General features: G+C 42.9%; 2 protein-coding genes across 3 annotated transcripts; one reads left to right on the top strand and one right to left on the bottom strand.

The window, feature by feature from the left end:
• The first annotated feature begins 78 nt into the window (after nucleotides 1-78).
• asphd1 (aspartate beta-hydroxylase domain containing 1) lies at nucleotides 79-7,835 on the top strand. Of its 2 annotated transcripts, XR_004552667.1 has the most exons (7): nucleotides 79-160; nucleotides 1,974-2,442; nucleotides 2,631-2,837; nucleotides 3,252-3,459; nucleotides 3,693-3,806; nucleotides 4,602-4,771; nucleotides 7,746-7,835. XR_004552667.1 is itself a non-coding variant. In XM_034089809.1 (6 exons), the coding sequence occupies exons 2-6, from the start codon at nucleotides 1,993-1,995 to the stop codon at nucleotides 4,709-4,711; spliced, it is 1,089 nt and encodes a 362-aa protein (XP_033945700.1). In that variant the 5' UTR covers nucleotides 79-160; nucleotides 1,974-1,992; the 3' UTR covers nucleotides 4,712-5,369. The 2 variants fall into 2 exon arrangements, 1 of the variants encoding a protein (XP_033945700.1); XM_034089809.1 differs by lacking the exon at nucleotides 7,746-7,835 and having other exon boundaries at nucleotides 4,602-5,369.
• cabp5b (calcium binding protein 5b) lies at nucleotides 7,035-10,319 on the bottom strand. The gene is made up of 6 exons (XM_034089810.2): nucleotides 10,183-10,319; nucleotides 8,951-8,981; nucleotides 8,713-8,856; nucleotides 7,995-8,104; nucleotides 7,675-7,822; nucleotides 7,035-7,386 (listed from the first exon to the last, which is right to left on the bottom strand). The coding sequence occupies exons 1-6, from the start codon at nucleotides 10,231-10,233 to the stop codon at nucleotides 7,358-7,360; spliced, it is 513 nt and encodes a 170-aa protein (XP_033945701.1). The 5' UTR covers nucleotides 10,234-10,319; the 3' UTR covers nucleotides 7,035-7,357.
• Between the last annotated feature and the right edge of the window lie 9,398 nt (nucleotides 10,320-19,717).

Raw genomic sequence — 19,717 nt, 5'->3', positions numbered from 1 at the left:
AATGTGAGGGCATTTGTGCTTCAGGTGCGCCCTAGCGGATGCACGCGGTAACTGCAGCGGCGCGCGGGAGATATCCACATTTTGTCAGTGAGCGCTGGATGAGCTGTCCACCAGCACGGTGCTGAAGTGGGTCCGACACAGCGCTGCACGGTGCACCAAGGTAATCAGACAGAGATGTGAGAGGAGGCACGCAGGGGGTACATCGTGTATGTTTGCTCATTTAAAGGCCTGCATGTGCCATACACGGTTTGCATGGCGAACATGCGTGTGCCGCGGTTTCATGTAATGGGTGGATGTTTGCGCTAACATGGGATGCGGACATTATACATGAACCAGCTGAGCTGTGGGGGCTGGCGCAGAGCAAGTAACAAAATGAATGCTGAAGCGATTGCACATAAAAAACGACCCTGGTTCATAATTTGTGAAACATCTTTAGCATGCGTAGCCTATAGGTGTTTCCTGTAGGAAGTATCACCACATAGAATGCAATTGATGCAACTAAAACGAATTTGTTGGGAAAAGCCTAAGAGGAAAGAGCCTTCCCACTTAAAACGATGCTCACAGAACATAACTTGGTCTGCTCTGTTATCTGCTTATTTTGAAATAGTCATTTATAAATAAACAGTTGTAGCTGATATACGATATATATATATATATATATATATATATAGAACCAGAATGAAACATATATTGACTGCACTTTACATTCGAATAGACATACAATTAATATATTGCTACCAATGTGATGTTAATATTGCTTATAGATTCATTCTTTTATAGCTGAAAGTAAATTGACAGAGACACACAACTTTTAGGATTTCATTGACTATGTTCAGAATAAAAAAGTCATAGTGAGACAAAAGTTGAACTTTAAGGAAGTAAAGCAGATAAGCAACCAAGAACAACATTTAATTCGGGTTTTTATCATTTACTTTAGTTAGATATAATACATTTAGGGGATTTTAAAGGAAAGACACATACATTGAATCTGAAATGGCCACCAACAGTGTAAATGGAAAGCCTTCGCATGACTTCAGAATATTTCCTGCTGTGAAATCTTTAGATCGACAGCTAGTCTGCTCAGAGAGGTCCGAGAGCAGAGCTTACATAACACCGTGCAGTCACAGACAATTTAGCAAAAGGGTTAGTGGCTGCGTGATGGACTGGCAACATGTCATGACTGTTTCACTACTAAGTGCATGCTGGGATAGGCTTCCGCCTCCTGTGACCCTGACAATAATTAAAGTTAAGAACATAACATTTGAGCCAGTGGGCTGTTTGAATTTGGGACACTCCATCATTACCTTCAGGCTGTGCTTGTTGGCAAAAAGAGACACTTATAATGATCTGTTAGGATTTCACGAGCCAAACGATGTCATATATGACTCCATGACTCAGCCTATCATAACAACCGTGAGGCTGTCCAACAACATCATCTCTGACCCAAACCATGTTAACAGTGAATATGAACTGCTACCATCTAATTGGAGATACAGGGTCCCACGATTCAATCAGAATGAAGCACTCCTTTGTGCATCAGTCAATCCTCTCAGTAAACACAGAGCTGAATCAGATCAGCTGAAGGCTCTTTGAGCAGCTTTTCTCTCACTGGTTGTGCTGCTATGTTAAATGTTTGTTGTTTGTGTTTCATGTATTTGTGTCTGGATATTTGTCTATGGATGTTGGACATGGAGCTGCTGTGACGCAAGTCAAATTTCAGACCTGATCTGACAAATAAAGTATTATCGTATCGTATCGTATAGAACTCTTAACACTGTTGTTTATGTTATGTTAAAAAATAACACCACTTATTGGAAACAGCACCTTCAAGGCTACTAGTTTAAAGTCTGGAGTGACCAAAGGAATTTGTTCCAGACCAGTAAAATATATATATATAATTTGTATTTTACTGATTTTCTATTTTAACAAGGATTGCCATAAACTCTTGGTCTGTTTCTGTTTCCGTATCTTAGATTCTCACACATTTAAAGGATGGACTCAATGAACACGCTGGCCGTGCCTCCGTATGTTGAGCTGGGTGTCCATTCCCTGAGTGGCCTTCTGTGGACCCTGCTGCTCCTCTTCCTGTGGCACTGCTATCGGATGGGCTCCGACCTGCCGATCCCAGGTCACGCACATGCCGGAAAGCTTAAGTCGGGCTCAAGGCGGTCTATTATGTCCCGTGGCGGTAGCTGTGATGTAACCAAGGGTAGTGCACGATCCAAGCTGTTGAGAAGTGATCAGATTACTCCCTTTATTTCCATGGAAACTGAGGAGGATGAGGAGCAGGGACAAGGATACCTCACCCCAGTGATGAGTCATGCCTTGTTCCCAGCTCAGGCATCTGCAGAAGCCAAGAAACTGTACGCAGCCCTGCAAGAGTATGCCAAGCGCTACAGTTGGGTGGGCATGGGCCGCATTCATAAGAGCCTCCGTGAGCAGGTACACGTGTAATCCGTGCGTGTGTATCTAATGTTATATCGCATGGAATTGAACATGTTGTCAAAGCATGTTTAATCTCGTGTAAACGCATCATAACACCTCAGTTGGAAGTGCTTTTTGTTTGAAGGGTAAACAGCAGAGAAAGGAAACATTGTGAATAATTAATTGCTTTTTTGCTGTCGCTTCAGGTCCATCTGAACGATCACTCTGCGATACAGAAGCCTCATCTCTTCTTCCTGCCAGATGTCCCAAGTGTTCCTTTCTTCCCAAGAGATGCTCATCGGCATGACATCGAGGTCTTGGAAGCCAACTATTCTGTAATCTTGGCTGAATTCAAGGCTGTATACCAGCGGGGTATCGACTCAAAACTTGGCTGGACCTGTGTGGGACCAAAGGTATACACGCAACTTCAATCTTTCAGGCCCCGCTACAAGAAAAGGGACCGAGCGAAAAACACTAACATCATATGTATACACATAATTGCAAACTGCCATAATACTGTCAAAGTGTCCAATTTCTCACGTACAAAAAACACACATTGATATTTGAATCCAGACCTTAATGCAAGTAGAGTTGTATGCTATCGACACTTTTTGGATTAGTTTTCTAATTCTGCAACCACAACAAAGATGGTTCAATCATTCTCAATTCAGCCAATAGACAAAAAACTAAAGTATGTGTTAGTTTTCTTGTGATAAGTATCGTTCATTTGATCTCTATTAGAGGCTCTGATATTTATAGGAGTATACATTGCTTGATCCTGTGTTACTCTCAAGTGTATCTGAGTCATAAGGCATTGTCTCTTTCAGGGCCAGGCAGTGTTTTCTTTATACAGCGCAGGTGTTTCTGTGGCAGGAAACTGTCGCTCCAGTCCCTGCACCTACCGGACTCTTCTCTCTCTGCGTACGTTCATCAGCAGCAACTCTTTAGGATCTGCTGGATTTTGGCTGTTAGGGCCCGGAGCCACGTTGGGTAGCTCCTACGGACCCACTAATACTCGCCTACGTTGTCATCTTGGTAAGTAAAAATAAATATTTTTTCCCTGCATTTAGTTTTAAGTACTCAAGCTTTGCACCATGTGGTTCTTTGTGGGTCAGGGGATATTTTCTCCTCAGCACATTAAGTTTGTTCCGTCTGGCTGTAATCCTTTCCACTGTGAGCACAGAGAGGACAACAGTGCGTAATCTTCTCAGCTGATTGTAACCACAACACTTTGTGTTCCAAAGTTTAAACAGATGTCACTTTGGTAGGTCTGCAGACTCCCTCCCTGTGTGAGCTGGTGGTGGGAGGGGAGCCTCAGTGCTGGTCGGAGGGGCACTGCCTCCTGGTTGACGACTCCTTCCTCCACACCGTCTCCCACAAGGGTTAGTCCATCTGAATCACTTCAAAACACAAGCACCTATAGCATTATTTTGAATGCTTTTATTAGTACTCTTGTCATTACAGGTGAATGACTGTTACAATGAAATGTAATGCATGATGTCTGAATTCCAAATATGCAGCTTGTGAAATTAAAATGTGAGTGTCCTTGGTTTTGTTTTAAAGGTCAGCTATTATGCAAAATCCACTTCTTCATGTCTTTCATACATCAACATGTGTCCCCTCTGTGGAAAGAGATTCTGAACGTTTCAGGAAAAAAGACCCCCTCTCTTTTTGTCCTGATCCATTTCTATAAAAACCTGTCTGAAAACGAGCTGATCAGATTTTGGCCACTTTATGATGTCATAACGATGTTTTGGCTTGTGTAACCGTTAGCCAATCACCAACCAAGGTAACCCCCCCCGCCCCCCCACACCTTATCACCTGAATCTCCTCCTGGAGCACCAATGTGTTCTTTGTAACCAAATCTCTCTCAGAGGGAGGTGGGGAGGGGCTCCTTATTTTCATCTAAAGTAACAGACAGAGAATCAGCTCTATGGAAACAGGGCTGAAACAGAGGGGATTATGGGTAATGCTGCAAAGATCTGTTTGGTGTTTGGAGCCAAACACTTCAGAGACATGTTGTATATATCTGAGAGCTATAATATATTGATGAAAAACAGTATAATAGTGGACCTTTAAAGATGTTGCTCTTTTACTTGAGTTGTTCTCAACAGTTGAACCATGACTCGTTTCTGTCACATATTTACCTAATGTTGCATCTGCGTCTTTTTGTAAAGGGTCTCCAGATTCGGGACCCCGAGTCATTTTGAGTGTGGACCTCTGGCATCCAAATGTGGCTGCAGCGGAGAGACAAGCTTTGGACTTCATGTTCAGCCCCGACCTCTGAAGTTGCTGCTGCCAAATACCGATACTCATCAGGCCGGGATGCCTTACCCAGCTGCTCGTTGTAGGTGACGCATCTCATTCCAGTCGATGAATCACTGTGTGTATCTGCCCTAAGAATTACACAAGCCATTGACCATGCTTTCAAGTGGTGTTGGTTTTAAGATCGACAACAAGATGTGCGTATTATTATGGATGATGTGAGGAAGTGTTACATGCTAAATCATTTTGCTGCAAACTAGGAGCTGACATCACCTGCACGTGCAATGAGATCCAATCTGTTAGTGAATGCTATTTGCATGTGAAACCTATCTGTCCTGATCCCTGGACGCATGCACACAAACACTCGAGTTAGCATGAGGATGATTCAACCAAAAAACTGTGAAAACTGTGAAAACATAGACATTTCTATTTATTTTCCAACACGAATGCCAAACGTATATTAACACACTGTGGTTATTCCTTCTCTTCTTATCACCTATGCTTGTATGTCATTATAAATCTATTTGTTGTCGTTGGTGGTTTGCCTGTGGTTTACACTTGTCTGTCATGCAGACATTCAGGTATTTTGGAATCCAAATAACAAATAAATGCATGCCATTAATCAGTATGGAGGACTGTGTGTAAAAAAAAGAGTATGTATGCAACATATCCGTGATTGGTTTTACGAGACACATTGTTTTTATTACAGAAAAATAGCCTGTTTAATACTTTGATTGTTTAAAATAACACCATTCTCCATGGAAATGGCCAAAAGTAATTATGGTTTTGATTTAAACACACTCACATATCAAACTTTCACATTCAGTTTCAGCTCTTATTACTTTTTTTGGTTACTTAGTAGATGAGAATTAGAGTGGTGATCTTGTCTTATCTGCCATCTGCTCATCTGAGGGTCCCATGATGAGGATTACAGAGACGGAACTAATCCAGCCCAGAGAGACAGATTATTCCTGAGATCGACTGTATGTGGTTGCATGATGTTGTTTCATGACGTGTGATTTGACATTTAGCTTGTGACCTGTGTAGGATTTGACTCTCAAGCTAATTGTATAAAAAGTGAAATATTGAGCATTACCGTCAAAGCTCAGCTATAAGGGGTGGCTGTCTTGTAGAAAGACTTGATCATATTACATAAGCAAAACTCTCCACCACATTATAATATAACAAGCTCATCTAGCTTTATCTGCAATGCTTTAAAACCTTTTCTGACATATGTATATTTTTCACAAACAATGTTTTCATTCTTAATATTGGTCACACAGGTTCGTGAACCAATATCGTTTTTTTGTTTTCCAGCCATTGCATGTCATCTTGACTCCATAGCGCTCAGTAGGGTTTTTTCACTGACAATCTTGACGCTCTCAAAAGATTAGGACCATTATTATTGTCAAGACAAAAATAGCTTTTATCACTCACCACAATGTTCGTATTGGCCTTTTGTGTTATGCAAAAGCATTAGCGAACATAGAGGGATTATTTTCTGTGAACGATGCCAAACGAACAAAGAGGTTGGAAATAAATCTGTTATTTTTTATTGTCGTTGGCAATCTGCCATTCCGAAATAATAGCCATATTTGTTCAAATGAATAATAATCGGCTTGTTAAATAAATCAAATGCAGATTGAGTTAAACTGTAAAGGTCGGTCTGAACCAGTGATTCCCAATCTTTCTGTTATTGAGCAAACTAATGACCCCTGACTAATGTTAAGGGACATTTTTTATTATATTCAATGCATAACATCAACAGTGTAGAACAACTGAGATGTATTGGCATCAAAATATACTTAAACTACCAAAAGAGAAAAAAGTCATTATATCACAATATTATAATGAGCAATACATTAATGTGTTAGCCTCGCTAATGTTGACGCTGGTAATATCCCATTTATGAAATGCTGGGGAGCTCAACCTATAAACACATCGACATGTTTTTGCTCAATTATATTTTGTCAAACTAATCTGAATCCTCAAAGTGAGAAGTAACTAAAGATGTCTAATATTGACATAATAGTACTTAAAGCAGATGGCCAGCTTCCCACCTTATTGAGACAGGAGCATGGGAGAGGCGGCAGAGGACACTCGGTCCTGCTGAGATTATTTCCTACAGGTGTCATCGGACAGATGTAACCCTTACTTTTGGCGAGGTCAGTGCTAAACATTCTCAGATTATGTCCTCTGGATCCGATTAAATTCACTGCAGACCCTTTCTACAGCCGGCTGGAGTAGGATGAGGGGATGTTGTTGTCCACAACTACTAAACTTGTATAAATAACAACAGATATCCTTAGAAAGAAGTAGGCTTACACCGACATGCTTAGCTAGACATCACAGACATCTCTTACATCATTCATTTATTACTTTTTGAACAGCTGACTGAATCCGGACCACAACGTTTTAGAATTTGCAAAACTGAAAAGTAGTGGGTAGCCGTTTGGAGCTACTGCTTAAACCTTAACATCTGTTTAATCATCCATTTGAACACAACGACGACATTTGCTTGCATACTTTAATAAATTGAGCTCCGCATGACACAGATGAAAATTAAACAACAATAACATAAATACAAGTATTCATAAGAAGTACGTTATCATATAATTGAAAAAAAACACTTCTTTCTATTCGTGATCATCGAGAAAAATCCTTGTCCTCATTTCTGTGACATCATTTTCACAAACTCTGTAAAGACAATCATTGGGATATTGATTAGCTACATTCTTGTACAGTATTTCAAACTAATACAAATCAGAAAGCGACACACTAAGTTCAGCTTTGGCATTAAAGAGTGTATTTTCTTCATGGCAGACATTGTTGTCAGAGTTAGCTTATACCAGAGCCCTGCATCTTTTCTTTAACACTTAAAAGCAGTTATTTCAACCAAAGATTATTGATTACATTTATCCTGCTTCAAATTAAAGATACACCTATTTTTTCATGCATGTGTGTTCGTGTGTGTTTGTTACTAACCTTCAAAGTCCACTGTTCCGTCTCCATTGTTGTCAGCCTCTCTGACCACCGCCTCGATTTCTTTTTTGCAGGTCTTCTCTCCTAGTAACTTTATCATGGCATGTCTCAGCTCCCCGGATGTGATACTACCGTCACCGTCTAAATCAAACTGCAGGAGCGAGGTAAAGGAAAAACAAACCATTGCAAAGCTTGTGGACAATTCCGACTCAAATTACAATCAAACGTTTTGCTGGATTTTCAGATTTGACTGTATGTTCATGTTACATCCACCATGGGGTGCCAGAGAGCAGAAAGAGAGAGAGTAGGTGCGCTGAGCTCACCTCTCGAAATGCGTCTTTAAGTTCCTTCAACCCGATCATCCCTGCAGTTTCAGCCACGAGCTTGGGGGTCATTAGCTCCACAAAATCCTCAAAGTCCACATGTCCCCCCACTGGGATAAGACAAATAATGAAATATTACTCAGTCAGAGGAAAAGCACTTTAATATCATCGTGAATACATTGTTTTTTATCTCTGGTAATTAGTGGCTGTCTGTTTTAATGCTTTACATTTCATTCTGCTGCACTGACAATTTTGATCAAACATCCAAGCACACTTCTCCTGGACATTTATCGTCTTTGTTATACATGATGGACTTACTCTAAATCACAGTGAAATGCAAATGCTTTATGCATGGTTCACATTTAACTGTAAGATATCGAGTATAAGATTATATATCTGTACTCTGCTCCTCTGTTCTGTCAGGCTACTTTCGAAATATAAATATGCAAATGTTTTTCGTCGTCCCAGGAGACCCTTGTTAAGGAGAGCGTGAAAGACACGTTTCCTGTAGTCCATCAGTCTTGAAGATATTTTAAAAACCATATACCAGATAATGAATTTGCTTGTTTAAACTACAAAACTGTAGTTATATTGGCAATAAAAAGGGAGATATCTAAGTTATAATGATGGGTTTTAGCTGTTCTTTATTAACCAACTTGATTGGCACTAATGGAGTTTGTGTTTGTTTTCCAGTCAGACATTGGAGGATATTACTCACAGTTCATGTTGATGTTCTGACTGAGTTCAATGAGCTCCATTTCAGTGGGCATGTACCCCATCGTCCTCATCAGGTTCCCCAAATCTTTACAGGATATGAAACCATCCTTGTCTTTATCAAACTCTACGAAAGCTTCACGTAACTCTAAAAGGGAGACATCATTAAGATGCTTGTGACTAGAATTTGAAACTTGCTGTAGATTGTAACACATTGTATCTGAAAGCAAACAAATAACTACCTTCAATCTCATCGTTTGTAAGAGCCCTTGTCTGCAAAACCAGAATGGACAGAAGTAGGAAATGTTGTTAGAAGGTATTTGAAAGAGTAGTTTTTGTGATTCCCGCAAATAATATTGTGTCAAGGCATGCCCTCCAATCAGCTCCGTTCATACATATACGGATATGTATCTCAGACTAAGAATGAATCCTTTATGGAATTAAGAGCAATTTGAACAAACTGTATTAAATTGGACCAGAACTTTACATGTCAAATAATTTTTTAACATGTGTTTTTAGGATGGGCAACCATTTTTCACCCATTTTATTTGACCACCTTCATTAAAGTACACACCCAGATTACACTGCTCCCCGGGCGCCGTTCAAAATGGCAGCACACTGCTCCGAACACTAGGATGGGTCAAATGCAGAGAAACCATTTCCCCACGAGGGATTAATAAAAGTCCATTTTATCTCTTATCATTACAACAAATGAGTCCAATATTTCTCAGTACCGACCATGCTATGCTCTTTGATGAACACTTTAAATTAAAATTAAATGTGTTGTATTCATATTTTCACTGCCTCTCTTAACATTAAGGTGTTTATTTAAGCTGCTTATAAAGGTGCATATGGTCTTTTTGTAAATGTAATATTGTTGTTCACATGGATTGTCAGTATGTAATAACTAAAGACCAGATGAACTAAGCTTTATGTACTTAATTTGTACGTATGTAATCTGTTCAATCCTTTCTGAAAACATTTTTTTTTAATCTTACAGTATCCTTTCTGATTGATCCCAGATCAAATGTAAAGTATATTAATTTTAGGATTACTCCATCAGCACATCATTCGAATTTCTGTGTATATAAAGTAAACAATTCAGATTAGAACCTGTGAAAATATATTCTATTTTGTATATAAATTATAACGTTTTTTTGTAAACATATTTTTTTAACGTCATGGAAAAAGCACACAAACTGAGCTCTGATAAAAAGTGTGCCTTCTCAATCTACTCCACACGAGACTCGGTTAACACTTGTGCCATCAGCTCAAATTGACCCCTTATAAGAATAACCATGTTAACAAAACAGTGTTTGTTTCATACAAAATGATCAGATGATAGTAAGAAATACATTCCTGATAAACCAATAAGAGAACAATGATTATACTTTTGGTAGAGAGAAAACACTTTTAAGACCGAGTAAAATGAAATGAAATCATAAACTGTGCTGTAATAAAAAAAATGTCTTACTTGTCTCCTCGATCCTCCCCTGAGAAAGATGCAGGCTTGTTTAATACTCATGATGACAGCTTCGGTGGAGATCCTGGTCTACTTGTGTTTGTAAATGTCCTAAAATTAATGTCCTTCTATCATCCAGTCGTTTTCTTTTCTCCCTGTGCGAGCATGTGTCTGCGTGTAAAGCGTAAACAGCAGTGATCTGCGTACGCCAGAGTCGGGATGAGGTCTCTTATGGATTATCTCTGCAGCTTTGGCCGAGAAGAGAAAGATGGGCTTAAAACTGTGCATATATGGAATTTCATATACAAACACTACTGTTGCTTCAAACGCTTTTTCATATAAAATAATCTAAATACCATGAACAACAACTCCTGTAATTATATATATATTCCACAGTTTTTACACTTTTCACTGATAACAAATCTCTCCGCATATTTTCATTTAAATCCTTAATAATTTGAAAAAAGGAAATACATGTGTTATTGTTTGCAGTTGTTTGAATCCTTTCGTGGTGCATTTGAGTACATGACTTGATGTCTGTGCAAAGCTTTTACCGTTATCAGATTACAACAGATGGAAAGAGAGATGAAAAAAAAACTATTATTAAAAGGATTGTGAATCATATGTCCCTGCAAATATGCTTAAGTGATTTCTATATATGTGTGGGGAAAATAAGATCTTTGTGTTATGACTAAAAGCTCCAAAATGTAATATTAATCTAAAAAAGGCAAGTGATTTGTTCACTGTGGTGACTATTAATCTCAGCATGCATGATGATTGCATCACTTTATTTTCACATGAGAACAAACACCATCCGTCTCTTGCATAACAATACATGCATTGGAAAATGTAAAGGTTCTGTGCAATTTAAGAAGATGTTCTTAATCTTAATCTAAAACTGAGTTGTCTGTTGCATTGAATGAGAGGGAGGCTGTGGGACGAATCCCGATGGGCTGGTACCGAAGTGGACCGGTCGGACGATGTGGGCCAGTCGGAAAAGTCACTAGCACCCCCCCCTGTTGACAATTTACTAGTGGTACCGAAGTGGGCCGGTCGAGATGCCCGGGCTGATTTTTAGTCCCAGTCCGCCCCTGCCCACAGTATTGAGTATGTAAGTCGCTTTGGATAAAAGTAACATGTAATGTAATGTAATGAGAGGCCCATGAAAGAAAGAAATAACCGATTCTATCACACAAAACCACGTAGGGAATTGGTCGGACCAGTATGTGCTGCACATAAACAGGACCAGCATTATCTGACAACATGAGCTGAATGCCAGATCATTCTATGAAATCACTTCTCATATCTTTTTACATAACACATGCTTCTTACACTACAGACACATTTAAATGGCTGAGTAAAATAACATTAGCTTTCTCTTACTATGCTAGTTTTATATATTTTTGTGAAACATATGCACATCAAAAATACAAATATCATTATGCTTGGCCTTTTTTGAAAGGTGCCCTATAATGCTTTTTGGGATTTTCCCTTTCCTGTAGTGTTAGGTTTTTGTACATGTAAATGGCCTGCAAAGACTGAAATCCCAACGTTCCCTCCCACACCACACAAACAAAGACCTTTTTGAACATTAAAGCATGTAAACATGTCACAGTAGAGGCACAGAATACAAATATGAACCTGAAAATGAGCATGATAGTGCCAGTGAAATGCTAAATAGCTTTTGTCTATTTCAAGAAAATATGTAACATTTGACACAGTTGCATGATGGGAGGACATTTTACAAGTGATTTGGTTAGATATCAAATGATTGATTGAGGTATTTTCTGATTGTTTCTGTAGTGTTTGTCCACCTTGTCTTCTTCATTATACAAATTATTTTTACACTTAGATGAGCTTGTTGAAACAGAAACAGTCAAGGGAAAATGGTAATTTAATACGTCATTGAATATTTTTTGCAAATCACAAGCAAAAGTTATCCTAGAAGGTCTTAATTTGTGTGCGTGTGTAAATGTGTCTGTTGATTGTATAAATAGATATACATATTTATACATATTTGTATTATTGTATTGGGGATTGTTGGAAACGTTATTTCGATCTCTCTGTCTGTACAAACACACAGACAAATGTATATTAAAGTTGACTTTGACTTTTGACTTTGAGTCTGTTGGTCAGTGAAACCAGTGTCGTTAAAAAGCCTAAAATTACATGCAACACATTTTTATCCAAGAGATATATTTGAATACTCCCTTATCCCAAAATATTAGCCCCTCCCATCGCAAATCCAGAGTTTTCAGAGAGTATACTTCTGTCCCCCCCACTGACTTCTGGGTCACTGCGTTTCTCTTTTCAGTCTCGAGAAGACGGACAGACTGATTCTTCTGACAGCCCTCTGTCTGTCCTGTAAGTTGCTCAGGTTCATGCTGCAATATCATCTTTTCTAATTTGCCATCACTACTGAATTCACATGTTTTATTATATTAACCTTGTGTTTTCTATAACATTGAACATTTTATTTAGGTGGAGGATTCAAATAAAGCCCAGTGGGATGTTTGCCTCTTCCTTCACTGTATATTATTTGTCATGTGTTATGTTTGTTTAAAAATTGTGCGAAAACAATACACCTCATTTTAAACTTAATTGGATGCATTTAAAGCGCTGCCATTTATTCCTGTCTTTTTGTCACTCGTGTCCTTTTCCTTCTGGTTATTTTGCAGCTTTGAATGGCCAGACTATGTGTGACGTTTAGATACTACTGGGACCTCAAAGCAGAGACTGACAAATAAAGTTTCAAAAAAGTTTAATAAACAAAGTAATCCAAGGCAGGTACTGACGACAGGGAGCTTGGCTGGCCGTAGTAAACCAAAAACAAAGCTGCGGAAAAACGTTTCCGACCAAAACTCAAAAAGAACTCCTTAACCAACTACAACAGACTCCAGGCTGCAGAAAGGCACTCCGGACCGCGGGACAGCATGAAAAATACTCTGGCAGAGAAGTGAGGTGAGGGCCAGGCTCTTAAAGAGCAGGTAATCAAGTGAGTGGGGACAGGTGTGCCTCATCTGCAGCCAGGAGTAACCAGCCACGCCCCCCTGTCACACACCAGCCCTGCAGAGACAGAAAGACAGAGTAGTGAGGGGTAAAAGGAGCACACAACAAGTTAAACACAAAAACAACAAAAGCCCCATGCAAAACATAACAGTACCCCCCCCTCAAAGGACGCCTCCTGGCGGCCTACCAGGACTATCCGGGAAACGGACATAAAAGTCTCTCAAGAGTTTTGGGTCCAAAATCAGCGAGCGAGAAACCCATTGTCGCTCCTCTGGCCCATACCCCACCCAATCCACTAAATACTGGTATCCACGGCCCCACCTTCGAACCTTCAGCAACCTCCGTACAGTGAAGGCCGGGTGGTTGTCGATGAGCCGGGGGGGTGGAGGGGGTTTGGTTGGAGGGCAAAGAGGGCTGCAGGAAACTCTCTTAAGGAGTGACACATGAAAAGTGGGGTGCACCTTCAAGGCAAGAGGCAACTTAAGCCTAACCACACTAGGATTGATGACCCGTTCTATCTCATAAGGTCCAATGTACCTGGGAGTGAGTTTCCGAGAATCCGTTTGAAGAGGGATGTCACGGGAGGAAAGCCAAACCTTCTGGCCCGGTTGGTAATCCGGAGCTGGTCGTCGATGACGATCCGCCATCCTCTGGTTCCGGGCGGAGGTGCGGGTAAGAGCTGCCCGGGCTTCACGCCAGACTCTGCGGGCTCGCCGAAGATGCCCCTGTACTGAGGGAACTGCCACCTCTCTCTCTTGAACCGGGAAAAGGGGAGGTTGGAAGCCGTTGGAAGCCATAAAGGGTGACATACCTGTGGCAGAGCACACCAGGGAGTTGTGGGCGTACTCAACCCATGGCAGATGAAGAGACCATGAGGCTGGGTTTCGAGAGGCAACACAACGAAGAGCCGTTCCCAGGTCCTGATTTGCCCGCTCCGTCTGGCCATTGGTTTGGGGATGGTACCCAGAGGACAAACTGGCCGACGCCCCCAATGCCCGACAAAAGGCCTTCCAAACTTGGGAGGAAAACTGCGGACCCCTGTCTGAAACAATATCCTGAGGGATACCATGCAGCCTAAAAACATGCTGGGTGAGAAGAGTGGCAGTCTCGAGGGCAGAAGGTAGTTTAGGCAGGGGGACAAAGTGCACAGCCTTAGAGAAACGGTCAACGATGGTCAGAATAGTGTCGTTCCCGTCTGATGGTGGGAGACCAGTCACAAAATCCACCGCAATGTGGGACCAGGGCCGGTGGGGAATGGGAAGTGGGCGAAGAAGGCCAGCGGGGGCCTGATGTGAGGCCTTGCTGCGGGCACAGACGGAACAAGCTGAGACATACTCCTTCGTGTCTGCGGACATAGTGGGCCACCAGAAGCGTTGTCGAATTAGAGCCAGGGTCCGATGAAAACCTGCATGGCAGGCAACTTTGGACGTGTGTCCCCACTGGAGCACTGGAGATCTAACATCGGGGGAAACGAACAGCCGGTCTGGTGGACAATCCTGAGCCGCTGGATGGTCCTCCTGGGCCTCCTGGACCACCCTTTCAATCTCCCATCTAGCTGCTCCCACGACACAGGAAGATGGCAGAATGGTTGCATCCCTTGAGTCCTCCACTGGGGAAGCGAACTGCCGGGACAAGGCGTCGGCCTTCACATTCCTGGAGCCAGGCCGGTAGGTCAAGGTGAAGTTGAACCGTCCCAGGAAGAGAGCCCACCGAGCCTGGCGTGAGTTGAGCCTGCGTGCAGAGCGAAGGTAAGACAAATTCTTATGGTCCGTCCATACTATAAAAGGATGGTTGGCTCCCTCCAGCCAGTGCCTCCATTCTTGAAGGGCCAGAACCACTGCCAGCAACTCCCGATTACCAACGTCGTAATTCCTCTCAGCAGGGGTCAGCCGACGAGAGAAGAACGCACAAGGGTGGAGCTTCTGGTCTGCGGGGGAACGCTGGGATAAAACTGCCCCCACTCCAGAATCAGAGGCATCCACCTCCACCACAAACTGGACCCCTGGATCAGAATGAGAGAGCACAGGAGCAGTGGCAAACAGACATTTCAGTTTTACAAAAGCTGCCTCAGCTGCAGGAGACCACTCAAAAGGCAACTTGACAGAGGTGAGTTTAGTCAGAGGCACTGCTACCCTACTATAGTCCCGAATAAACCTTCTATAAAAGTTGGCAAAGCCCAGAAACCTTTGCAACTGCTTCCTGTTAGAGGGAGTGGGCCACTCGGTCACTGCTTGGACCTTGGCGGGGTCAGTCCTTAATTGTCCCTTGTCGACGATAAAACCCAGGAAACTCACAGAAGAGGCATGAAACTCGCACTTCTCAGCCTTAACGTACAGTCTGTTCTCAAGAAGTCTCTGCAGTACCAGCCTAACATGCTGGACATGCTCCTGAAGAGTGCGAGAGAAGATAAGGATGTCATCAAGGTACACAAAAACAAACCTGTTTAACATGTCACGCAATACATCATTAATCATAGCTTGAAAAACCCCAGGTGCGTTCGTTAACCCAAAAGGCATTACTAAATACTCAAAATGTCCCCTGGGAGTATTGAATGCAGTCTTCCACTCATCCCCCTCCCTTATTCTCACCAAGTGGTACGCATTGCGAAGATCCAACTTAGTGAAGATGGTGGCTTCATGAAGGGGAACAAAGGCTGAGTCTATGAGTGGAAGGGGGTACTTGTTCTTGACTGTGATCTCATTAAGCCCTCTGTAGTCTATGCAAGGACGTAGGGTCTTATCCTTGTCCACAAAAAAGAAACCTGCGCCCATAGGCGATGAAGAGGGGCGAATAAGCCCAGCAGCGAGTGAGTCAGAGATGTAACTCTCCATGGCCTCCTTCTCTGGCCTAGAGATATTGTACAGTTTACTAGACGGAAAGGGGGTGCCAGGGAGCAAATCTATGGCACAATCGTAGGGCCGGTGAGGCGGCAAGGATAGGGCGTGGTCCTTGCTGAAAACCTCCTTGACACTGTGATATTCAGGGGGTACAGAGGTGAGATCAATGGGTTTGAGGGGGTCTGGTGCTCTAGTAACTGTGGGGGGTACAGCAGAGTGTAAGCAATGAGAGTGACAGAATAAACTCCAGTTAATGATAGACGAGTTGGCCCAATCTATGTGGGGGTTATGGAGCTTCAACCACGGAAAACCTAAAACGAGTGGCGACATGGGTGAGGGGATAAGGTACAGGGAGATTATCTCGTGATGGTTGCCAGAGATCTTGAGGGAAACTGGAGCAGTACGGTGAGTAACTTGGGCTAGGAGTCTCCCATCTAAGGCAAACACATCCTTAGGTTCTGGAAGAGGCTCAAAAGGAAGTTTAGACTGCATCACAAAGTCAGAGTCAATGAAATTGTCATCCGCACCAGAATCAATCAAGACCTGCAGCGGAACAGAGTTCTGAGACCAGGAAATAGTACCTTTGACTGGGATGCGGTTGGAGGAGGCTGAGTTGATAGAAGTGTGGCTCATCAGTGCTCCCCCTGTCGCTGATGAGCCATGTCTTTTGGCAGAGAGGGACAACCGGCGCTGACGTGACCAGCCTGGCCACAGTAGAAGCAGAGTCTCTGACGAAGACGGCGTTGACGTTCTGATGGAGTAAGCGTCATCCTTCCCAGCTGCATGGGCTCCTCCATAAAGAAGGGAGAGACCTGGGTATCTGGAGAAGGTCTGGGAGGCCCGGAGTCAGGAGGATGGCGAGAAGGTCCAGAGAATGCCGGCCGACTAGGAAACTTGGACGGAGGGGGAAAGGAGGTGGAGCTATGTTTTCCTGATCTCTCCCTACGCCTCTCGCGGAGGCGGTTATCTAGTCGTATCGCTAGAGAAATCAACTCCTCTAAGGAGGAGGTTTCATCCCTAACAGCTAGTTCATCCTTTAACTCATCATTAAGCCCCTTATAAAAAATTCCCAGCAAAGCCATGTCTCCCCAACCGCTCTCAGCTGCAAGAATGCGGAAATCAATAGCAAAATCAGCAACAGAGCCTGAACCCTGGTGGAGTGAAAGGAGTCTTTTACCAGCCTCCTTCCCCCTCACTGGATGATCAAACACTCTACGCATCTCTGCAGTAAAAGACGACAGAGACTGACTAATAGGCGAGTTGCTGTTAGATATGGCAAGGGCCCATGCTGCTGCTTTATCACTCAGTAGGCTCATGATGAAAGCAACCCTAGTTCTATCAGTGGAATAAGTGAAAGGCTGTTGCTCAAACACAAGACTACACTGGTGTAAGAACTGACTACAAGACCCTAAATCTCCTGAATACCTGACGGGTGTGGGGATAAAGGGCTCACGAGGATTGCAGGGCTGTCGTTCTGGATCAGCTTGAGGTGGAGGAGCAGGGTCTGTAGCTTGAGCATCGGCAGTCGGCGGGAGTGTGGAGAGATGTGCTGCGACCTGTTCCATACGGCCTCCGATGTTGGTCACACCGGCGGTTAAATCCCGAATCGCTTCCATAACTCTCTGCAGAGCTCTGTCATGTTGCCCTATCATTACCCCTTGAGCAGCAAGCGCTTCCCTGAGTCTCTCATTCTCTGCGGGGTCCATATTGGCCAGAGTATTCTGTGACGTTTAGATACTACTGGGACCCCAAAGCAGAGACTGACAAAAAATAAAGTTTCAAAAAGTTTAATAAACAAGGTAATCCAAGGCAGGTACTGACGACAGGGAGCTTGGCTGGCCGTAGTAAACCAAAAACAAAGCTGCGGGAAAACGTTTCCGACCAAAACTCAAAAAGAACTCCTTAACCAACTACAACAGACTCCAGGCTGCAGAAAGGCACTCCGGACCGCGGGACAGCATGAAAAATACTCTGGCAGAGAAGTGAGGTGAGGGCCAGGCTCTTAAAGAGCAGGTAATCAAGTGAGTGGGGACAGGTGTGCCTCATCTGCAGCCAGGAGTAACCAGCCACGCCCCCCTGTCACACACCAGCCCTGCAGAGACAGAAAGACAGAGTAGTGAGGGGTAAAAGGAGCATACAACAAGTTCAACACAAAAACAACAAAAGCCCCATGCAAAACATAACACTATGGAGTCCATCCCCTCCACTGCAGTGGTGAAAAAGCCAGAGGAGGCCCTCAGTCTCTCTTGCAGGGGATCTGGATTTGATTTCACTTAGTATGGCATGCACTGGATCAGACAACCTGCGGGAAAAGCACTGCAATGGATGGGGCTAATTTATTACGATGGAAGTAAAACAATAAATGCAAGCATTGTTCAAGGACGTGTAGAAATCACCAGAGATAATACCAACAGCATGGTGCATCTGCGGCTGTCCAGCTTAAAGCCGGGGGACTCTGCTGTGTATTACTGTGCTAGAGACACACACTGGTTAAAGGAAGCCCAGAGGCTTTACAAACACCTTACACACATTATTCCTACTGTCACCAAAAGGGGTCAGTAAAATAAATGTAATCAAAAATAATACGACAAACCACTACTGCATTTTACCAACACACAATGTGAAAGCAACGGTTGAGTTTGGTGGTTAGTGACTTCCTCTTTTTCATAGTTTCTACCAACGTGTGTTTTTCTGCGTCAATGGAGGGGTTCATATAGCTCCCATCTGTTATTTTGTAAGGCAGGTGTGAAGCGTTTTACTAAATAATAATAAAAAAAAGAGGAATGAAAGAATAACTTAGATCATTCTTAAGGTTGCCGACAAAGGGAACAACACAGGGATGTTCAAGACTGTAATTTTAAGTTTAGTTTCGAACAATATACCTTCTTTCCAAAATAATAATGTTAATTAATGTTCATAAGATAAATCCACAATTGGACCACTCTTGACAGGACAGTCCGTCCTTCTTTTATAGCCTGTCAGTGTCCCTCTCTATGCAAAGTGAACTTCCTCACAGTCTGCTATAAAGACTTGATATCATGCTGTCAGCTGCAGCAGAAGAAGAGAAGCTCCATCAGGTCACCTTCAACACCAACCATGTTCTCTGTAGCTCTGCTGCTGCTGCTGGCTGCTGGATCCTGTGAGTCTCACTGAGGCAGAGACACTGACAGAACGCTCACACTGACTGCTCACTGTTATTAACCTCGCTCACTGTTCAACATGTTTCCCTCCACAGGTGTGAAGTGTGAGCAGTTGATACAGCCAGCCTCTGTGACTGTTGAAGGAGATTTGAGTGGACAACTAGTCCGCTTTTCCAAATCTCCGCGCGTCCCTAAACAAGCTGGTTATATTACAGGAAGGAGTCCAGAGCATACAATTAACCGTTAAACAATAATCCACTTTAATGGTAATATACAATGCAATACAATCAATACATTACCATACAAAACCATATCCTATCATATGTATAATGTCAGGAGTAGGCCCACTCCTGGCCCCTGCCCACAGGCCGCCACGACCTTCCAGTCCGAGCGGCGCGAGAAGAGAGAGGCAGAACAGCAAGCTGGATAGGCTTTCATACCAATGATACAGGAAGGGGTGGAGTTTAAGGACAACTGGTCGTCTTTTCCAGTCATCTCAAACAAACACCTCTGACCCTCACTGTCTCCTATTTCTGCAGCCTCCACACATACACGCATCCC

The sequence above is a fragment of the Pseudochaenichthys georgianus genome, chromosome 8 (genome assembly GCF_902827115.2).
Source record: "Pseudochaenichthys georgianus chromosome 8, fPseGeo1.2, whole genome shotgun sequence".
Lineage (NCBI taxonomy): Eukaryota > Metazoa > Chordata > Actinopteri > Perciformes > Channichthyidae > Pseudochaenichthys > Pseudochaenichthys georgianus.
This window is presented reverse-complemented; position numbering and strand designations above follow the sequence as displayed.